Source organism: Arachis hypogaea, chromosome 8, assembly GCF_003086295.3.
Source record: "Arachis hypogaea cultivar Tifrunner chromosome 8, arahy.Tifrunner.gnm2.J5K5, whole genome shotgun sequence".
NCBI lineage: Eukaryota > Viridiplantae > Streptophyta > Magnoliopsida > Fabales > Fabaceae > Arachis > Arachis hypogaea.
This window is the reverse complement of record NC_092043.1, coordinates 33,566,084-33,583,867: the sequence shown is the minus strand read 5'-3', so window position 1 is coordinate 33,583,867 and position 17,784 is coordinate 33,566,084. Positions and strand designations below refer to the sequence as shown.

At 30.1% G+C, this 17,784-nt stretch overlaps 2 protein-coding genes across 2 annotated transcripts; one reads left to right on the top strand and one right to left on the bottom strand.

Moving 5' to 3' along the window:
• The first annotated feature begins 551 nt into the window (after nucleotides 1-551).
• Nucleotides 552-3,144, top strand: LOC112707116 (E3 ubiquitin-protein ligase RMA1H1). The gene is made up of 2 exons (XM_025758699.2): nucleotides 552-776; nucleotides 2,043-3,144. The coding sequence occupies exon 2, from the start codon at nucleotides 2,084-2,086 to the stop codon at nucleotides 2,828-2,830; it is 747 nt and encodes a 248-aa protein (XP_025614484.1). The 5' UTR covers nucleotides 552-776; nucleotides 2,043-2,083; the 3' UTR covers nucleotides 2,831-3,144.
• A 4,145-nt stretch (nucleotides 3,145-7,289) lies between these two features.
• LOC112707115 (pentatricopeptide repeat-containing protein At2g20710, mitochondrial) lies at nucleotides 7,290-9,315 on the bottom strand. The gene is made up of 2 exons (XM_025758698.3): nucleotides 8,959-9,315; nucleotides 7,290-8,442 (listed from the first exon to the last, which is right to left on the bottom strand). The coding sequence occupies exons 1-2, from the start codon at nucleotides 9,220-9,222 to the stop codon at nucleotides 7,474-7,476; spliced, it is 1,233 nt and encodes a 410-aa protein (XP_025614483.1). The 5' UTR covers nucleotides 9,223-9,315; the 3' UTR covers nucleotides 7,290-7,473.
• Between the last annotated feature and the right edge of the window lie 8,469 nt (nucleotides 9,316-17,784).

Here is a 17,784-nt window from a genome sequence, read left to right as displayed (position 1 = left end):
AAATCATCAAAACGAAAGTTGCTTAGCTGTGAAAAGGTCGGTTTAATTCTAAAATGATTTTCTTAAACAATTATCTTCCATCTTCATTTTAAATCTCGAACATTCAAGTTTTTTTTCGCGTTATTTTAATATTTAAAATTTTAATGATTATTTTATGTAAATTCACGAATACTTTGTATGTGGGTATAAAGCAAATAAATTTTTTTATTTTAATTTTTAAAATTTTAATCTAAAATTTCACTAAATGAAATAATTTTACAATAAATTAGATTTAATTATTATATTTATCTTTATAGTTTTACATTTTTTTTCAAATCCTTATAATGTAAAAATTTATAATTAAATTTTTATATCAGATAAAAATATTCTAGGCTGATTGTTTTTTTTAAGTAAAAATTAATAAAAATTTTTAATTACAAATTAAGTATAAAATTTAAGTAAAAAAATAATAAAACTATAAAAATTAGCATAACAATAAAAATTTTAAATTATATTTGGAGTTAATTTATTTCTCTGATATTCATATTTGGTGGCCTCTCAAAGAGTCAAATAAGGAAGCCACATTTGAAGCTTCTTTAAGATTTTGTTACTACTTTACACACACTCTCTCTCTCTCTCCTATAAAATCAAAATCAAAGGCTTTCTCATACCCTCTTTGTTTCTCTCTCTCATTCTTTACCTTCCAAATTCCCAATTCCAAATCCAAAACCCAACCTTTTTCTCTCCTCCTTCAACCACTACTTCTTCTTCTTCACTTCGCTCCTTATCTTATCGCTGTAAGTTCTCAAATACCCTTCTCTTTTAATTCTTCTTCTTCTTCTTCTTCCTCTTCTTCTCTATCGCTCTCTCGCGTTAGCAGCATGCAATTCAAAGTTTCTTTGTGATTTCTGCTTGATTTGTTTGCTTAGGTTGTTGTTGAGTTCAGCTGCTGTTTATATTTCCAAAGAAAAAGGCCTCTTTTTTTTGTCTAATGCTACTGAATTGATCATTTGCTTTGCGGATTGCGGATTTTGGAACAATTTTGCAATAGATTGTGATACTTTGCGTCTTTTCCTGATATATGTTCAATCATCTTCTCTATTGGTTAAAGTTTGCAGAGATTTGCGTTCAAAGCTACAAACAAATTGTTTATACCTTTTCTTCTTTTCTTTCCTTCCCCGTTTGTTTGTTGATCCGCATTTTCTATTATTTTTAATTAATTTTCTGACCCGTTCTTGTTCAAACTCGTGGAATTTCGGACCCTCTTTTCTTTATATATATAATTATTATTGGTTGAGCTTCAGATCAGTTTATTTGGCATTTGCCAAAATATTTCCCTTTTTTTTTTCTAGGTTGGCAAGAATTTGACTTTAACTCCTGAATTTTCTGCCATATAGTACATAGTAATTTAATTCTTTAGTGCTTCCCTAAGAAAAATTTAGTGGTTAGAGTTTCTCTTATTAGTTTCTTCCTAGATATTTGATTTTATTATTTTAGTTAGGTGGTTAGGTGAGCAATGATTTCTGACACTCAAATTATGAAAATTATGTCTAGCTAACCAACCTCTTAGTATTTGCTCGGAAGGTTCTATTTTATTTTTTTCTTATCCTTTATCTCTCTTAATGTAAGAGATTTAATCTGTTAGGTTATCTGTAATCTCTATCCCTTTTTCAAGAAAATTAGAAAATTAACCATTTGGTTGTTACCGTCTTATTGCGTGCTGAAATAAGTTTTAACATAATCTTTGTATTAACTATTAAAAGTTAACAAAATTGGTTAGGTAAGGTCATGTTTTCCTTCACTGCACCTACCTAAACTGCTTTCGCCCTCTGTCACTTTATCCATTAGAAAACTAGCGGAGAGGTTACAGTTTGCATCATAAATACAAGTGGAGTTAACAGATGGATCTGTTAAATCAGATTTCATACTGATTATTTAGTGGCATAGTATGAATTCTATATAAATTTGTTGATTTGAGTGCAATATTATGTCCCCTCTTTTTTCTTTTTTGGGTCAATCTGTTTGATCTTATTAATTTTTATATATTTGCATTCCCTTTTCAGATTCAGGCACTGCTATAATACATTGTAGAAAAGCAAAAAGAATGGATTTACATCAGTATTTTGAAGGGGGTATGCCCCAAATGGATTACTTTGAAGATAATTCATCTCTGGAAATGTGGAAATGTGCTAGTGATAGTGATGCCATTGCAGATTCAGATGGAAATGCCTCTGGTGGTGGCTTTGAATGCAACATCTGCCTCGAATGCGTGCAAGATCCGGTAGTCACTCTTTGTGGTCATCTCTACTGCTGGCCCTGCATTTACAAGTGGCTTAATTTCCGAAACATCTCTTCCGAAATCGGAGAGAAGAGGAAGCCACAATGTCCAGTATGCAAGTCAGAAATTTCTCAATCCTCCCTTGTTCCCCTATACGGCCGTGGCCAGGCTAGCTCAGCCTCAGAAGACAAAGCTCACCAAGCCGGAGTTGTCATACCGCGGCGACCCCTTGGTCCAGGATCATCAAGTACTGCAAACGTTTCTCAACCTACATCTCGAGTTTATCATTCCCATTATCCTGATCCTTCTCAACAATTCAACTCCATTCCAGGTAGTTACTCTTCGCCGCTAACGAACTCCTTTAACACCACATATGGAATCATTGGCGAAACAATATATGCAAGGGTATTTGGAAACCAGGTGACCAACATATACACATACCCCAATTCATACCATCTTGCTGGGAACAATAATCCAAGGATCAGAAGGTATCTAATGGAAGCTGATAGATCACTGAGCAGAATATGTTTCTTCCTCTTTTGTTGCACGGTTTTGTGTCTTCTCTTATTCTGATCACTATTGCATTCTTTTTTTTTTATCCAATACATTCCTGTATAGATTACAAGCCTTGTGAGGGTCCTGCCATATGTATCATAGGTTAGAGAAGTTGCATATTCAGCTATGAGATATGTGTAATTAGTATGTTACCGATCTCCCAGATATATATGAAATAGAAGTCTGCATAAATTTGCTGTTGCATTCAATTTTGGTTCTCAGCTTGTTGTATACTGAACTATGTCATATAGTTAAGAATTTATTATAAATGATATAGGAAAGTAATGTATGTGGTTTGCATATTTTACTTGTAATTCACTGATTCAAGATAAGATGGCTTTGCTTATGGTTAAGGTTAGGCACAAGATATCTTAATTAATGATTAAATAGTTGTGTTCTTTTACTAGTTAAATTAAAAATAACAAGTTGCCTACAGCATAAGTGTTGATAACGACATAGAAACTTGTTTGGGTTGCGTTTCTTTTTCTTGGTTCTGGTAGTGGTCCTCTTTTGTGATGATAATAACTGTAAGACACATAAGAAGCAAAGGAAGAGTTCGATCAGCAACTAAAGCTATAACGATCTGAGGAGTAAGATTTTCTCCAAACGCAAATAATTTGCAAGCCAAACGTGTTTTTCACTTTTCCCCCGTTAAGATTTGAATGCTTGTCAAGAGAATGAAATTGAGAATAATCTTTGAACTAAAAGAAATCCATCTTCACGAGGTTTTTTAATACTTTAAACGGTGTAAATAATTATTTTAAAAATTAAATAAAATTAAATGATTGAGTAAAATGATTTATGCCATTAGTGAATCAAAATTAATTTTTTTATAATATATTTTAGAAGAATTATTTTATATATTTAAGTAATTTTAGTATCCAAGTTTATCCAATCTTCTTTTTCGTGCTTTTTCTTTTTCTTCTCCTTCTTCTTCTTGTTCCAAATTCACGTACGCGTGGAGCTGCTTTTTCTTTTTTGTGTTCCTCCTCTTTCTTAATCTCCTCTCTTTTTCGCGTTCTTTTTTCACGTGTTTTTTTTTATTGTCATTTTTTTGTTGTTGTTACTGTTATATCTTTTTTTCTTTTCCTTATTCTTTTCCTGATGGAGAAGCAGTAAAAGAAGAGGAGGTAGATATTTGAATTGTGTGGAATAGAAATAAACCGAAATTATATTTAGAAATGAACTGCAATTATATTTAGAATGTCTGAATATAATTTCGGTTCATTTCTAAATATAATTTTGATTCATTTTTGAGTGAATTAATTTGTTCTGATTCTTTTGTTTCACTACATTGAGAGGAATATAACAAAAAAAAAAGAAGAAAAATCAAACAAAAAAAAATTCTTCAAAACTTCTTATCATGTTCTTCTTTTCTTGTCTTACTCATCTAATCAAATAAAGAAGAAGAAACATATAATGCTGCAAAATCACTTGATAGATTTGAATGTGTTTTTGTTTATGATTCAATTTTATTCTAGATTTAAAGAAGGTGCATTTAATCTGTGCTTGTTTTGAAATGAGTTTACATTTTGAATTTAATTTTCTGTTCATTCTAAATATAATTTCAGTTTATTTCTGAATATAATTTCGGTTCATTTTTGTTCTGCACAATTCAAAACTCTTTCTCCTCACCTTCTACTGCTTCTTCACCAGGAAGAGAAGAAAGAAAAGAAAAAAAATACAGCAGCAACAACAACAATAAAAAAATAACGATAAAGAGTAAACACATGAAGAAAAAGGACGCGAAAGAGAAGGAGGAACGCGAAGAAGAAGACGAAGAAGAAGACGAAGAAGAAGAAGTCGCATAAACGAGCGTGAGAAAAAGAAGAAAAATAAGAAACAAGCGTAAGAAGAATGAGGAGAAGAAGAAACAGCAGTGCGTGTAATCACGCTCTTTTAATAATAATAGTTTTTGTTGGTATTAAACCTACTTAAATAAAGTTAGATAAAAAAATACTTAAATGTATAACAACCCTTATTTTAAAAATAAAGTTTCAATTTAACAATTTTATTAGGCTTAGTTTAACCACTCCTTAAACCTACTTTTATATTATTAATAATATCCACAAACCATATAAAAAAAATAAATAAAAGACCCAACATAGTCTAGTTTCAACCATAACATTGGCTATCATTTTCAATAAACTATTTAGTATGAAAAGACTAAAAGGAAATTAATTGCCATATCATTGAAGCAATATCTTTTGTAGAGGTAATGCCACAGCTAACTTTATTCTCACGCATTGCATATGAATTACAAGTTTATGTATGATGAGTGAGGACAAGACTTATAATTATATAACGCTGGTTTTCTTTTTATTACATGAAAGTGATTCCTCAGCCAAATTATTGTGAGTTGGTTGAAGCATAATAACTGCTATATATGATATATTTCACAAAAAGACCAATTCTGCTCCTCTATCAATTTCATTGCCTAAATTGGAGAAAGCATTGCACCGAGAGAGATTTTAACCTTAAACTATATTCTAGAAAGTTACATAATTTAGGTGGGAAATGCGTCATTTTTTTCAAACTTTTGCTTATAAGCTGTGTATCACGATTTGAATAATATTATACATTTAAAATTTTTTTAATCAAATCTAATTAAATTAATTTAATATAACAAAAATTAATCATGATTAATATTATTTTAAATTTTATTATTTAAATTGATTCGATTTTTCATAAAAAAAATTTGGATGCGTTGCTTTACTCTTAGAATTTATAGATGAGATAAAGGATAAGATTAGTGGGACTGCCTTGAAAGAAGCAACTTGGACATGATTTTTGTCTTCATTTGCTAGATTCTGAAATGCAACAGCTTGCTGATGCTTTATTTTTTTTACTTTATTGAAAAACAATTAAAATATAAACTAAAGTTCTATTTATTGAGTCAGTATTACGCTACATGATACTTTATGGATCAACGATGATGCATAAACTTATATTAGTGAGAGATTGCTATGAGCCATTTTCCATGTGACTAGCCACATTTACCGTGTTTTGTTATGTTTATTGTTAGTCATGTCTTTGCAATTTTTATGTCCTTATACAAACAAACTTTTATTATCATGAGTTAGGCACATATAAAAATCTGGTTCACCCATCTGGATGAGTCTTCTAGAAGTCAAGCGGATTGGTTCAATTTGTTCGACCACGTCCGTTTAGGGGTGGCAATATGTACCCTACTCGCGGATATCCAACCCGATCCCACCGGTCGAGTAGAGTTGTCAACCCGATCCGCAGCGGGTAAGGTACAGATAGGGTTTTCGTGCGGGTCAGGTAGGATGCGGGTTGAGTCTCAACTCGACCCGACCAACCCGCACCCTATATATGTATATATTATATACTTATATAAAAATATATTCTAAGTGGATGTTGAACCAAAGACCTCTTACTAAATGCAAAAGATCCTTAGTTATTAAATGAAGATCATTAATTGATAATTTAATAAACTTTTTTTACATAAAAGTCAGTTCTATTTTAAATTATCATCAAGTTATCTAGTAATATTGCATCTTTTTTTGTAACCCGCGGGTAGGATCGGGTACCCGTGGGTTAAGAGCGAATAGGGTTAGGATTGAGATCTCCAGTTTTTTTAACACTTGAGGAAATGAAGTGTGATCTCTTACCATTAACTTTATAAGTGGAACTAAAATTAAATATGAGAGAGAAAGTAATGAAGAGTGAGAAATTACAATTGACACCATCCAGTTTTTTCTTCACTGGAGAGGATCCACCCTCACCCATTGCCACCCCTGCTATATATCAAATGAAGTATACATGAAGGTGGAAACTCAGGTGCAGTCAATTTCACGTGAAGTTGATAATTGAGAGTCATTAGATGGTTTGACTGATTTGACTAAATTTTCATCTAACAGCTCTTAACTATCAACTTCACGTGAAGTCGACTGTACCTGAATTTTCACCGTATATAAATATCCAAAATAAAAGTTCCCCATTTAAAGGAAATTCGTTGAACTAAATGAATTAATCCGTTTTTTTTTTGTCTGGAATAACTTTTAACAAAAAAAAATCTATTTTTAGGTTAAAAATTTTTTGTCGATTTTTTTTACCTTTTTAATAAGTTATTGACTTAAAATTTGAGATGTTTTGATCAAATCATGAGGTATTTGTGTTGGATTGTTACAAAAATATAAAAAAAATGAGAAAAAAAATTAAACGGACTAAACAAAAATTTCCCGTTTATTTCACACAGCAAGTCCGTTTAATTCATGGATTAGAGTGAATTTGTTAAATGTCTTATTTTACGGATCTCTTTCTTAGACAAAATTACTCATTTATACTTTTAAAAGTGGTTAAACGGGTTCCAGAGCTTCATTTATTTTAACAGCCCTAGCTTTTTCTGAGCTGAATCTAATGGTTTGAGAGAAAATGGTTGATGTAGTCATGATGATGAGTTAAAACTCGACTAAGATTATGTTTGAAATTTGTATTTAACACACAAATGAAGAGATAGAGACAGAGACATATTTTCTGTTATTTCATAACAAAACAGATTTACCTGAAAATCTTGGTGGTATTCACTGACGGATTCAAAAAAATTTTGTAGTGGAAACTGGAAACAAAAATAGTACAAGAAAAAGATAAAAAAATTAATATCTATATTTCAAAATATATTAATAAATTTTTAATAATCAAATTAACACATCAAAAATAGTCTTCATTGCTTGAACTGCTTTCTCCATATTATTATCCGCGCAGTAGTGTTCTGCCAAACTTTCCCATATAGACGCATGCAATTGCTTGCCGCTATCCAAATGCCTCTTGATACAAGCCTCAGCCTTATCCAACATACCCAATTTACAATAAGTATGGATCATAAGATGTGGAATTCTGGCATCGAAATCTTTGTAATTGGACTCCCATTCTTCCATGATCTTCTCAGCTCCAAAAATGTCACCTAACTTCACCAAAGAGCTTAACATTAAGAAGTGACCTTGGTTGTAAAATCGCTTCTTGAGTTTGCACTTCCCCCAAATTCCATAAACCTTAGCCTTATTACCAATACCAGCATATATAGTTAGAATAGATAAACAGGCAACAGGGTTGCCTATAGCTAGCTGCTCTGATTTCTTCAGTGCTGACAAGGCCTTCTCGACATTGCCACCTTTCAGATAACCGTTTGCTGCGATAGCGTAGGTACGCCAACGAACAGGTACCAGAGGATCAGCTTCCATCCTGATTAGTAACTTGTCTATACCTTGTATGTCTGCAGCAACAACATATGCATTCAAGAGAATAGTATATGTACCAGGGTCGCGTATGTCCTTCTCCATCATTTCTTGCATTAGGCTATCCAATTTGTCATATTTGCCTAACTCTGCATACAGTTTCAACATCTTATTGTAACGCATGGGGGAGGTCATCGGATAAATCTCCCTGATCTTCTTCATCAGAGCCTCCGCTTTCTCCAAAGATTTATGCTCTGCATAGCATTCTGCCAGCGCAACATTTATCTTGAATTTCATTCGGGAATTAGGAATGTCTCCGTAGAAGTTCTCAGTTTGTTCAAGGCCACGAACTTTCGATAGCAATTTGAGATGTTCAGCAATGTCTCCTGTGGTCAAGTCATATTTTTCTGACTCACGCATCCATTCTGATAACTAACAAAAGCAATGTTCCATAAATTCTCCATATTAGGAGTCATTAGTGAAGCACAACAATACTATAAGCATCGTTTAAAAAATTGAACTAACTAGTGAAACCTTGCTATCAAGTATCATGATCCAATTGACTTACACGGTTGAAATTATAATCGAATCAATGATTAGCCAATATAAAAATATCAAAACACAACTATAAGTAAACCTTATCCTTATCCCGTTAGATGTGAATAGATTAATAAAACAAACACCACCATAATATCTTGTCGTATACCATAAACTAACTAAACAAACTAGCATCAAAGTAACATAGAACAGAACATTGCACAAACTTTCCCTAAATAAATGAAACAAAACAATGATCCGATTATAACTTATATTGTCAGTCACTAAAACACGAACATGAATCCCGATCAGAAACCAGCTGCATTCAGTGTTTTAGATGAAAGGGTACCATTGAATAAGCTTAACTATATCGTAAAAGAAAAGTAAAGGTTGGAACTTGAAGTGTAAAACCTCAAGGGCGTGCGTATAGCAACGTCTCTGACAGAGGCATGCGATGAGATATCGGATTTTTTCGTGAGTGATGGATCCGCCATCTTGAACCCTTTGGTTGAGAATGGGGGTCGCCGGGGTTGTGGGGTCCCGATTATCCTGGACTATTTTAGCTTCGAGTTCATCGAAAGAATGAAAAGAAGAAATCAGTGATTTTGTTGAGTATAATTGATAGGAAGAAACACGGGAGATATTGAAAAGTTTGCAAATTGATCGAAACAACATTGTCACTTCCACTCTCAACTCTCGACTCTGCGTTTCTCCCCTTCCTCAGAAGAAGGGCGAATATACGATTACGAACGAGAGAAACGTGAACAGGCCCAAAAACATAAAAAATTATATTAAAAAAATAATTAAAAAATAATATTATGAAATTATAAGTTTTTTAAAATAAATTAGATCTCAATATTTATCCTTTTCATAACTTTAAAAATTAATAATAACAAATATAAAAGATTTTATAAAATAAGAGAAAGAAAAGAATATAAATACATAATATTCGTATTCTGCTTCGACACCTCCTATATAAGAAAGAATAGGAAAAACAACTATTTGTATCCATGAATTTGATCAACGCTGACAAAAGTACTTATTAAAGAAGAAAACTAACGTTGTATCTATCAAAGATTGATTCTGTATGACAAAAATATCCAAATCCTAAATTTATGTTGACTTTTTAATAAAATTTTAGAATTATCCCATCATTATCTTCAATCTCTCCTCTCTTCTTTCCCAAATCTCAAACACCTCCATTACCTAAACCTTAACCACCTTCTATTCTCTACTACTCTACTAATCACCACTACCGCCATCTTTCCACGCTGACGATGACAAAGACGACAACAAGGCAACCAGGCAATCCATCCGTTCCCACGCAACGCTAGATGGAGAAGCTCCCTAAGTGAGACTGAACTAGATCCAGCGCGCAAGGTCCTGTGGTGCGATTCAACTCCTCCTAGGTCCACTTCAAGCTCATAGACTCCATGAAAAAAGGTCCTATATTTACCAACAGTACAAATTACAAAATTTATTATATAATTAACGAAGTTGAACTTTCTCACTCTCCCAAATCACCACCATCATGGGCAAGATTCCTGTGTTACTCACATGCGACCCCACCAAAACGATCTTGCCAAAATTTTAATTTTTAGCATCCAAAGGTGCTTCTCCTTTTGACATTGTATTGAAAGTGATGGAGGAAGGGTGGTGATGGTAATGGCGGTAATAGAGTGTTGATAGGATTTGAGATTGGAGAAGTGATGATGAGAAGTAAAATTAAAAGTTAGAGTAAAGTTGTTGTTGTTTATGGCTGTGACAGTGACAGTGGAGAAGGAGGAAGATGAGGCTGACGGTTGGTGACGGTGGTGGTGATGATAGTGTTGGTGAAGGAGATGGTAAAATTGATGAAAAGAATAAAGAGAAGGTTGAAATTTGCTGAAAGGGGTATTGAGATTAGGATTAGAAAAATGGTAATTTGGGGGGTTTTAGGTATTGAGATTAGGGTTTTTAGGCAATGGAGATGTTTGAGATTTGGGAAAGAAGAGATGAGGGGTTGAAGATAATAGTGGGGGGTAATTCTGAAATTTTATTAAAAAATCAACATAAATTTAGGATTTTGGTATTTTTATCGTACGGAACCCATCTTTGATGGATACAACGTTAGTTTCCTTCTTGAATGGGTACTTTTGTTAGTGTTCGTCAAATTCATGGGTACAAATGGTTGTTTTTCTTTGTATATAGATTAGCATTTTCCTTGTTAATAACACTTCTTTGATAAACGCTTTTGAAAAAAATATGTACTACAGTGAGATTAGAATAAATAATTTAAAAAAGTGATATTTTGGTAATAAATTTTTGAAATTACGGTATTCTAAGTAAAAAAAATAAGAGAAATAAAGTGAGTGGAGAAAAAAGAGAAAATTCTTTAATTTAAAAAAAATTATTTTAATGTAATGAGAAAGACTAAAATAGTATTATGTGACATGTTTTTATTATCAATTTGATAATATTAATAGATTTTAATTTTAATTACAATAAAAAAATATCAAGTAATATATTTTAATGGTTAAATTAGCAATTAATAATAATATAAGAGAGATAAAATAAGTGAAGATAAAACATAAAAAAAAGAAAAACCTCTTTTATTTAAAAAAAAAGATTTAATTCAATTATAATTTTGAGAGTATCATGGATTAGTAATAAATTAATAATATATAATAGATATAATGGATTAGTAATAATATAAAAGAGAGATATAACGGATAAAAGAGAAAAATAGAAAAACGCAAATAGAGAGCGCTCCTTAAAGTGCATTTGAATTGCATTTTTATTTTTTATTTTTATTTTTATTTTAAGTATTTTTTATTTTTTAGATTTTATAAAAAAACATAATGAAGACAATAAAATTCTTTTTTTATCTTTTATTTTTTCTTTTTTTTACAAAATTTTAAAAATAAAAAATACTGAAAATAAAAATAGAAAATGAAAATATAAATCACACTCTTAAGTTTAGAAAAAAAAATTTATTTAATTGCTCTATATTAAAATATATAATTTAAAAAGTTAAAAGAGATAAAGTGAATAAATGAGGAAGAGAAAATTTCTTAGTTTTAGAGGAAAATATATAATTTTAAGGTGCATGCTATGGTAAAGAGATAATTTTTTTGGATAGATGATTTATATATCTATCTAAAAAAATGTGTGATATTATTTTTTCATTTATTTTAAATGAGTAAATTACCATTTCTATCCATAAAAGTTGAAAACGCTGACATATTTATCTATAAAAGATAAAAATAACCATTTGTACCCATAAAGATTTTCGCAAGCAAAATTATCCAAATCCTAAATAATTACGTAAAATCCCCAAATTACCCCCTTCTTTTCTCTCAGGCACCCACCCTCACTCACTACCTGCAGCACCTAAACCACTATTACTGTAGCATCATCTTCCTTCCTACTCTCTCTCTCTCTCTCTCTCTCTCTCTCTCTCTCTCTCTCTCTCTCTCTCTCTCTTTCTCTATCACTCATTTACTCACTTTTCCTCTCTCACCTCTTGAACATCAACATAACCTAACCACTGTCCTCTTCAAAATCACAAAAAATAACAAACTCAAATCAAATTGAAGAATATAACATACACAGATTCAAAATAAAACCCTAATTTCTTAGAACCTTCCCAAAAAATTGACAATTTCTCATATTTCAGATCACCATTTTCGTTGCAAATAACACATAACACAAATTTGATTTTGGCGACATTGGAAGGAGATGATGAAGACGCATCGCTAGGAGGAGAAGAGAGGAGTGATGCCAAGAGAAAGAGAAGACGAAGTGTTCTTCTTCCTCTTCGGGCTCCCTCAACAACGGCGACGATGATGCGATAGCGGCGGCGAGTCCCCACATTGCTAGTGCGGTCTCCCTCTCCCTCCTCTTCTCTTCTTCTTCCTCGGGTGGGGGTGTGTGTAATGTCTCCGTGTGTGAGTTTTGGAGGAAAAAGGGATGGTGGCTGGGTGAAGAAGGTTAGGGTTAGAAAAGTGGCTGGATGAAAGGGGTGGTGGTGGAATTTGAGATTCGAAAGGGAAAGGGGGTGGTGGCTGGGTGAAGAGGGTTAGGGTTAGAAAGGTGGTCAGGTGAAGGGGGTGGTGGTGGAATTTGAGATTAGAAAGGAAAAGGAGATTGTGGCTGGGTGAAGAGGGTTAGGGTTAGAAAGGTGGCTAGGTGAAGGAGGGTGGTGGTGGGATTAGAAATTAGAAAAGTGATGGTGAAGATAATGGTAATTTAGGGGTTTTAGGTAATTTTTTAGTGTTTGGATAATTTTGTTGTGCGGAACCCATATTTCATGGTACAAATGATAATTTCCTTTTTTATGGGTAGATATGTCAGCATTTTCAACTTTTGTGGGTAAAAATGATAGTTTACTCTTTTTAAATTAAATCATATACTCCTTTTCATTCTCTTTACACAAAAACTTCTTTGTTATAGAATTATCCATCATTTTAATTAATTATAGTGAGATACAGTGTAATGTGATATATTTTTATTGTCAAATTAATATATTTTAATTTTAGTTATGATGAAAAAATATTATATAATACATCTCAATTGTTAAATTAGTAGTTAGTAATAATATATAAGAAAAATAAAGTATGTAAAAAAAGAAGAGACATAAAAAAAAGGAAAAATAAGAGACTTCTTTAATTTTGGAGGAGAAGTCTTCAATTCAATCATAATGAAAGAGTATCATATTGTCATGTAATAAATTTTGATTGTAAAATTAATAATATAATGGATATAAAATTTAACTAATATACACTTTTAAAATATAATAATAAAAATTTTTTAATATTTTTTGATGTATTTAATGTATTAAAAATTTTAAAAAATATTTTTTATAATAACTGTTATAAAATATTTCTTTTTATGGTATGCTTAACTTATATCTTTAGGACACAAGTTAACAAAATCTTAATACATAATGGATATACATTAAGCAATTATTCATCTGTTTAAATTGGCTTTTAAATTGTGTTTCTAAAAATAAATTATTTTTGTTTATGTGACAATTATATTTGTGTAAAACCTAAACTCTTTAATATCAATACTATATGAAAATTAAATTCTAAAAATATGTCATTTTCTTATGAAAAAATATTTTTTTTGGGTTTTTTATTATTTGTCTAAAGAACAAAGCAACTGTTTATTGTTCGAAAATTTTTAATCGATTCTCAAACATTCAAGTTATTATTCTAAATGGTCTTTGAAGGTTGTGGTAGGTTTAGAGAATGGGGGGTTGAATTTATACCTTTTTTTAAGTTACTGAAAAGACCCTTTAAAATAAACTTTCAATTCTGATCAGCAGCGAAAAATTTATGAGACAATTTATTTTTATCTCATGAATATCAGAAAACAGAACACAGCAGAGAAGAGAAAAGCTAACATCAGCATGTATCCTGGTTCGGTTGCCTTGTGCTATGCAACCTACGTCCAGTCTCCTCCACAACAATGGAGGAATTTCCACTATAGTTAAAAGTATTACATACACCAATTCCACAGGATTGACACAATCCTTTCACACTCAAGTTCTAACCTAACTTGACGTTGACTATACTAATACCTAACTCTTCACTCTTAGTGCTAACCCAACTAAGAAAGGGATACCTTACAGGTACAAGATACAAGACACAGACATACCTAAAGAAATCAGAAAATAACTCTAGGCTTTTCTCTCAAGTGTATCACTCAATCTCTTTCCACTCTTGGCTTTTACTTGAGCTCTCTCATTATACCTTTTTACTCAAGAAATTACAGAAAGATAAATATAGAAAAGTACATTACAATCTGTAAAACATGAAGGAGATTGACTTCATCAACAGCCTCTTTGCTATGTGATAAACCAGATTTGCAAGCCTCAGATTTGGTTCTTCAATATTGGCATAATGTTTCTTTGAAAGAAAACATTATCCAACTAGAGAAACTTCTTCAGGAAACTCTTCACAGAACACAACTCATCAAACTCTGGTTTTCTCTCCTTGGCTTCTGAATGAACAGAAATCTTCTTTTATCTCCTTGCATGTTGCTGGGTTCTTCTTCCTAGGTCAACTTCTTGAGCTTTGTGCTTCTCCAACCCACTGTCTCACTTTTCCCATTAATCCTCAAAATAGAAATTTTGGTTCTAACCATCTCATATTGACCGAAAGCCACAGAGCAGTAGAAACAACCATTTTCAATGGTAAACCAGATCTTGGCCATAGAAAAGCTACTTGGTCCCCAAGATTTATTTTCAACTGTAGATACACAATATAGTTGAACAGAAATAAACTTTTTCATGAATACCATTTTTGGACTAGCAGAGAGTTGGGAAGATGATAATAAAATGAGATGCATGTAGAAGGAAATAAAATCACCTTTAGCTTCTGACATTTTCTTGACCCAGATTGATGTAGGTGATTAGACTTCACCCTTTCTTGCTTAATCTTTTTCATTCTTGCTTCTTTGGTGATTAACTTAGGGAGGAAGCTCTCTCTCTCCCCTAATTTTTTGACCAACACACAAAAGTGAACGTTGCTTGTGATGTGAGATCAAATTGGAGGGATTTGTTGCTAACGGGTTTGGATCGGATTTGATTTGCTTGGCCCGTCTGATCCCTTGCTTTGTTTTTCTTTGGGCTTTTATTTTCTTTGTAGCCCTTCAGCCTTGTCTTTGATTTCTTTCAGTTTGGGCTGTCTTGGTGTATTGATTTTGGCCTGCATCAATAAATAATTAGCCACATATAATCATAAAACAATCAACACTAATTATTTATTTTACCCAATAAAATAATGTTTGTCATCATTAATTATATTAGTTAGTTTCTTAAGTCAATAGTCCTTAACTATTGAGGGTGTGTTTGGAAAATCCGTTGGAAGGGAAGAAGCACGTTTAAACTTCTTGAAAGCTTCAACTTTTGGTTTGGCACATTTTTTTTCTCATGATCGCAGAAGTGATTTTTGCTACCAAAACCACGTTTACAAGAAGCAACTATTTGTAGTTTCTACGTTTTCTTAACGGGCTTTTAGCCCTGGATACTAACCATTTATTTATCTTTTACCAACTTTATCCTTTATGTATGTTATTGTATTATTTATATAATTCTTGTTATTTCTATTTATATGAGCTGTATTTTTCTATTATTTATTATTTTTATTTTTTTCAACTGTTTATTTGACATTACACACTTTTATAATTGTGATTTTTGTGTATTATGTTTGTTATTATCTTTTTATAATATGATTTATTGATTCTATTAGGTAAAGTAAATTAAACAAAAAATTAACTGTAAATAATAATAATAGTAAAAAATTATAGCATACTAAAAAAAGAATACTAAAAATACTAAAAATATACTATATAAAAAGATCATCAAAAAATTTTAGATCTGTTTCAATCACTGTAGAGTAAATATTTAATTTTTATTATTTTTAGTACTTTCTTTTATAATTGTAATTCTCGTATACTATGTTTTAGTGTAATTTTTTGTAATATAAATTATGATTCCATTAAAAAAAGATAAATTAAATAAAAAATTAATCATAGATAATAATAAAATCATAAACGTTGGATTCTAAATTAATATTAAGAATAAGATTATTGAAAGTACTAGAATAAAAGTACGATGTAAAAAAATACTAAAGTAATATTTTTACGTTAATATTTAAAAAATGTAACATATTTTATTAAATATTCTTTTACATATATAAATATATATATCTAAAATTTATATTTTTTATTTTCATTTAAAAATATATTTTGTCTATTTTTATATGTTATTTTTATTTTAATATGTAAATATTAATTTTATTATAAAATTAACTAATAAGATCTATTTAAATATCTAAATTAAAATGATAGGATAATATAAAAAATTATTTAAGTTGATGTCCATTTTAGTAATTTTTTATCTAACAATAATTTTGAATGGTATAAGCCAAACAATATTTATTTTACTATAATCCATTTTGATACAAAAATTACCAAACATAAATCACTTTAACATAAACTTACTTTTTATCAAAATCAAGTTTGCAAAATTAATTTTATACAAACTCCCATTTACAAACTGTAATTCAAATAGACACTAAATAATTAGTATAAGTAGCTTCTGCAAATGATAATTAGTGATGTGTCAAAAGCTATTTAGACCAACTACGGTTGAAAATCAAATAGAAATTGGGAAAATTATTGTAAAGGACTGCTAGAAAGATTTAATTATTAAAAAAGACCTTTAATATTAAAATTATTAAAAAGAACCAAATTTTTTTATAATATCTAAGAAGAAGAACCAAATCTTTCTATAAAGAGACAAATAGATCTTTAATTATTTTTTATTTATTTTTTATAATTTTCCCTTAAATAATAAAAATTACTAAAATAATAATAAAAAATAAAATTTTAATAACAATTTTACTAAATATTATTTTCTAAAATTGGTCATCTAAAATTTTAAATTAATAATTATTCTTCAGATACTTACACAATAATACTTATTTCGTGTTATGTATTATAGTAAATTGAGTTTATGAACTGATTCAATTTATCATGTATTTTCTATAATAATAAATTAAATTGGATTGATTAGATTTATTAAAGAATTTAGTGCAGATATAATTTTTCACTTGTTTTAATAAATTGAAATAGCCTAATTCGATATATTTAGATATTTTATCTTATTAATAATTAAATTTATCTAATTTAATTTATATAGATATATTTAAAACAGATGTGTAATCAAATAATTTTATGTAGGACATCTGTATAACTTTAATCTCTATTTATTAACGTAAATTACCTTTGAATTTATATCATGTTTTATTATTATAATTCAATGGCTAAATTAACATGAATGCTTTTTTTTTCCAAAGATAGAAGACTGGAATCCGCGACCTCTTAATTGAATATGGGGAGACCTCTTAAAAAAATTAACATGAATGCTATACCCCAAAGAAAATATAAAATGCAGGGTCTCTAAAAATTATGTTGATAAATTTTATTTTTCTTAAAATTTTAATAATTTTTATTTATTTTTTTAATTTTGTGATCTTACCCAACAAGAAAAATAAAGCTAAAAAATCAGAAAAGTAAAAAATTACATAAATAAATAATAAAAATTACTAAAATTTTAGAAAAAAAATTGTTAATATAAAAATTATAAAAAATAAATAAAAATAATTAAAGATCTATTTGTCTCTTTATAGAAAAATTTGGTTCTTCTTCTTAAATATTATAAAAAAATTTGGTCCTTCTTAATAA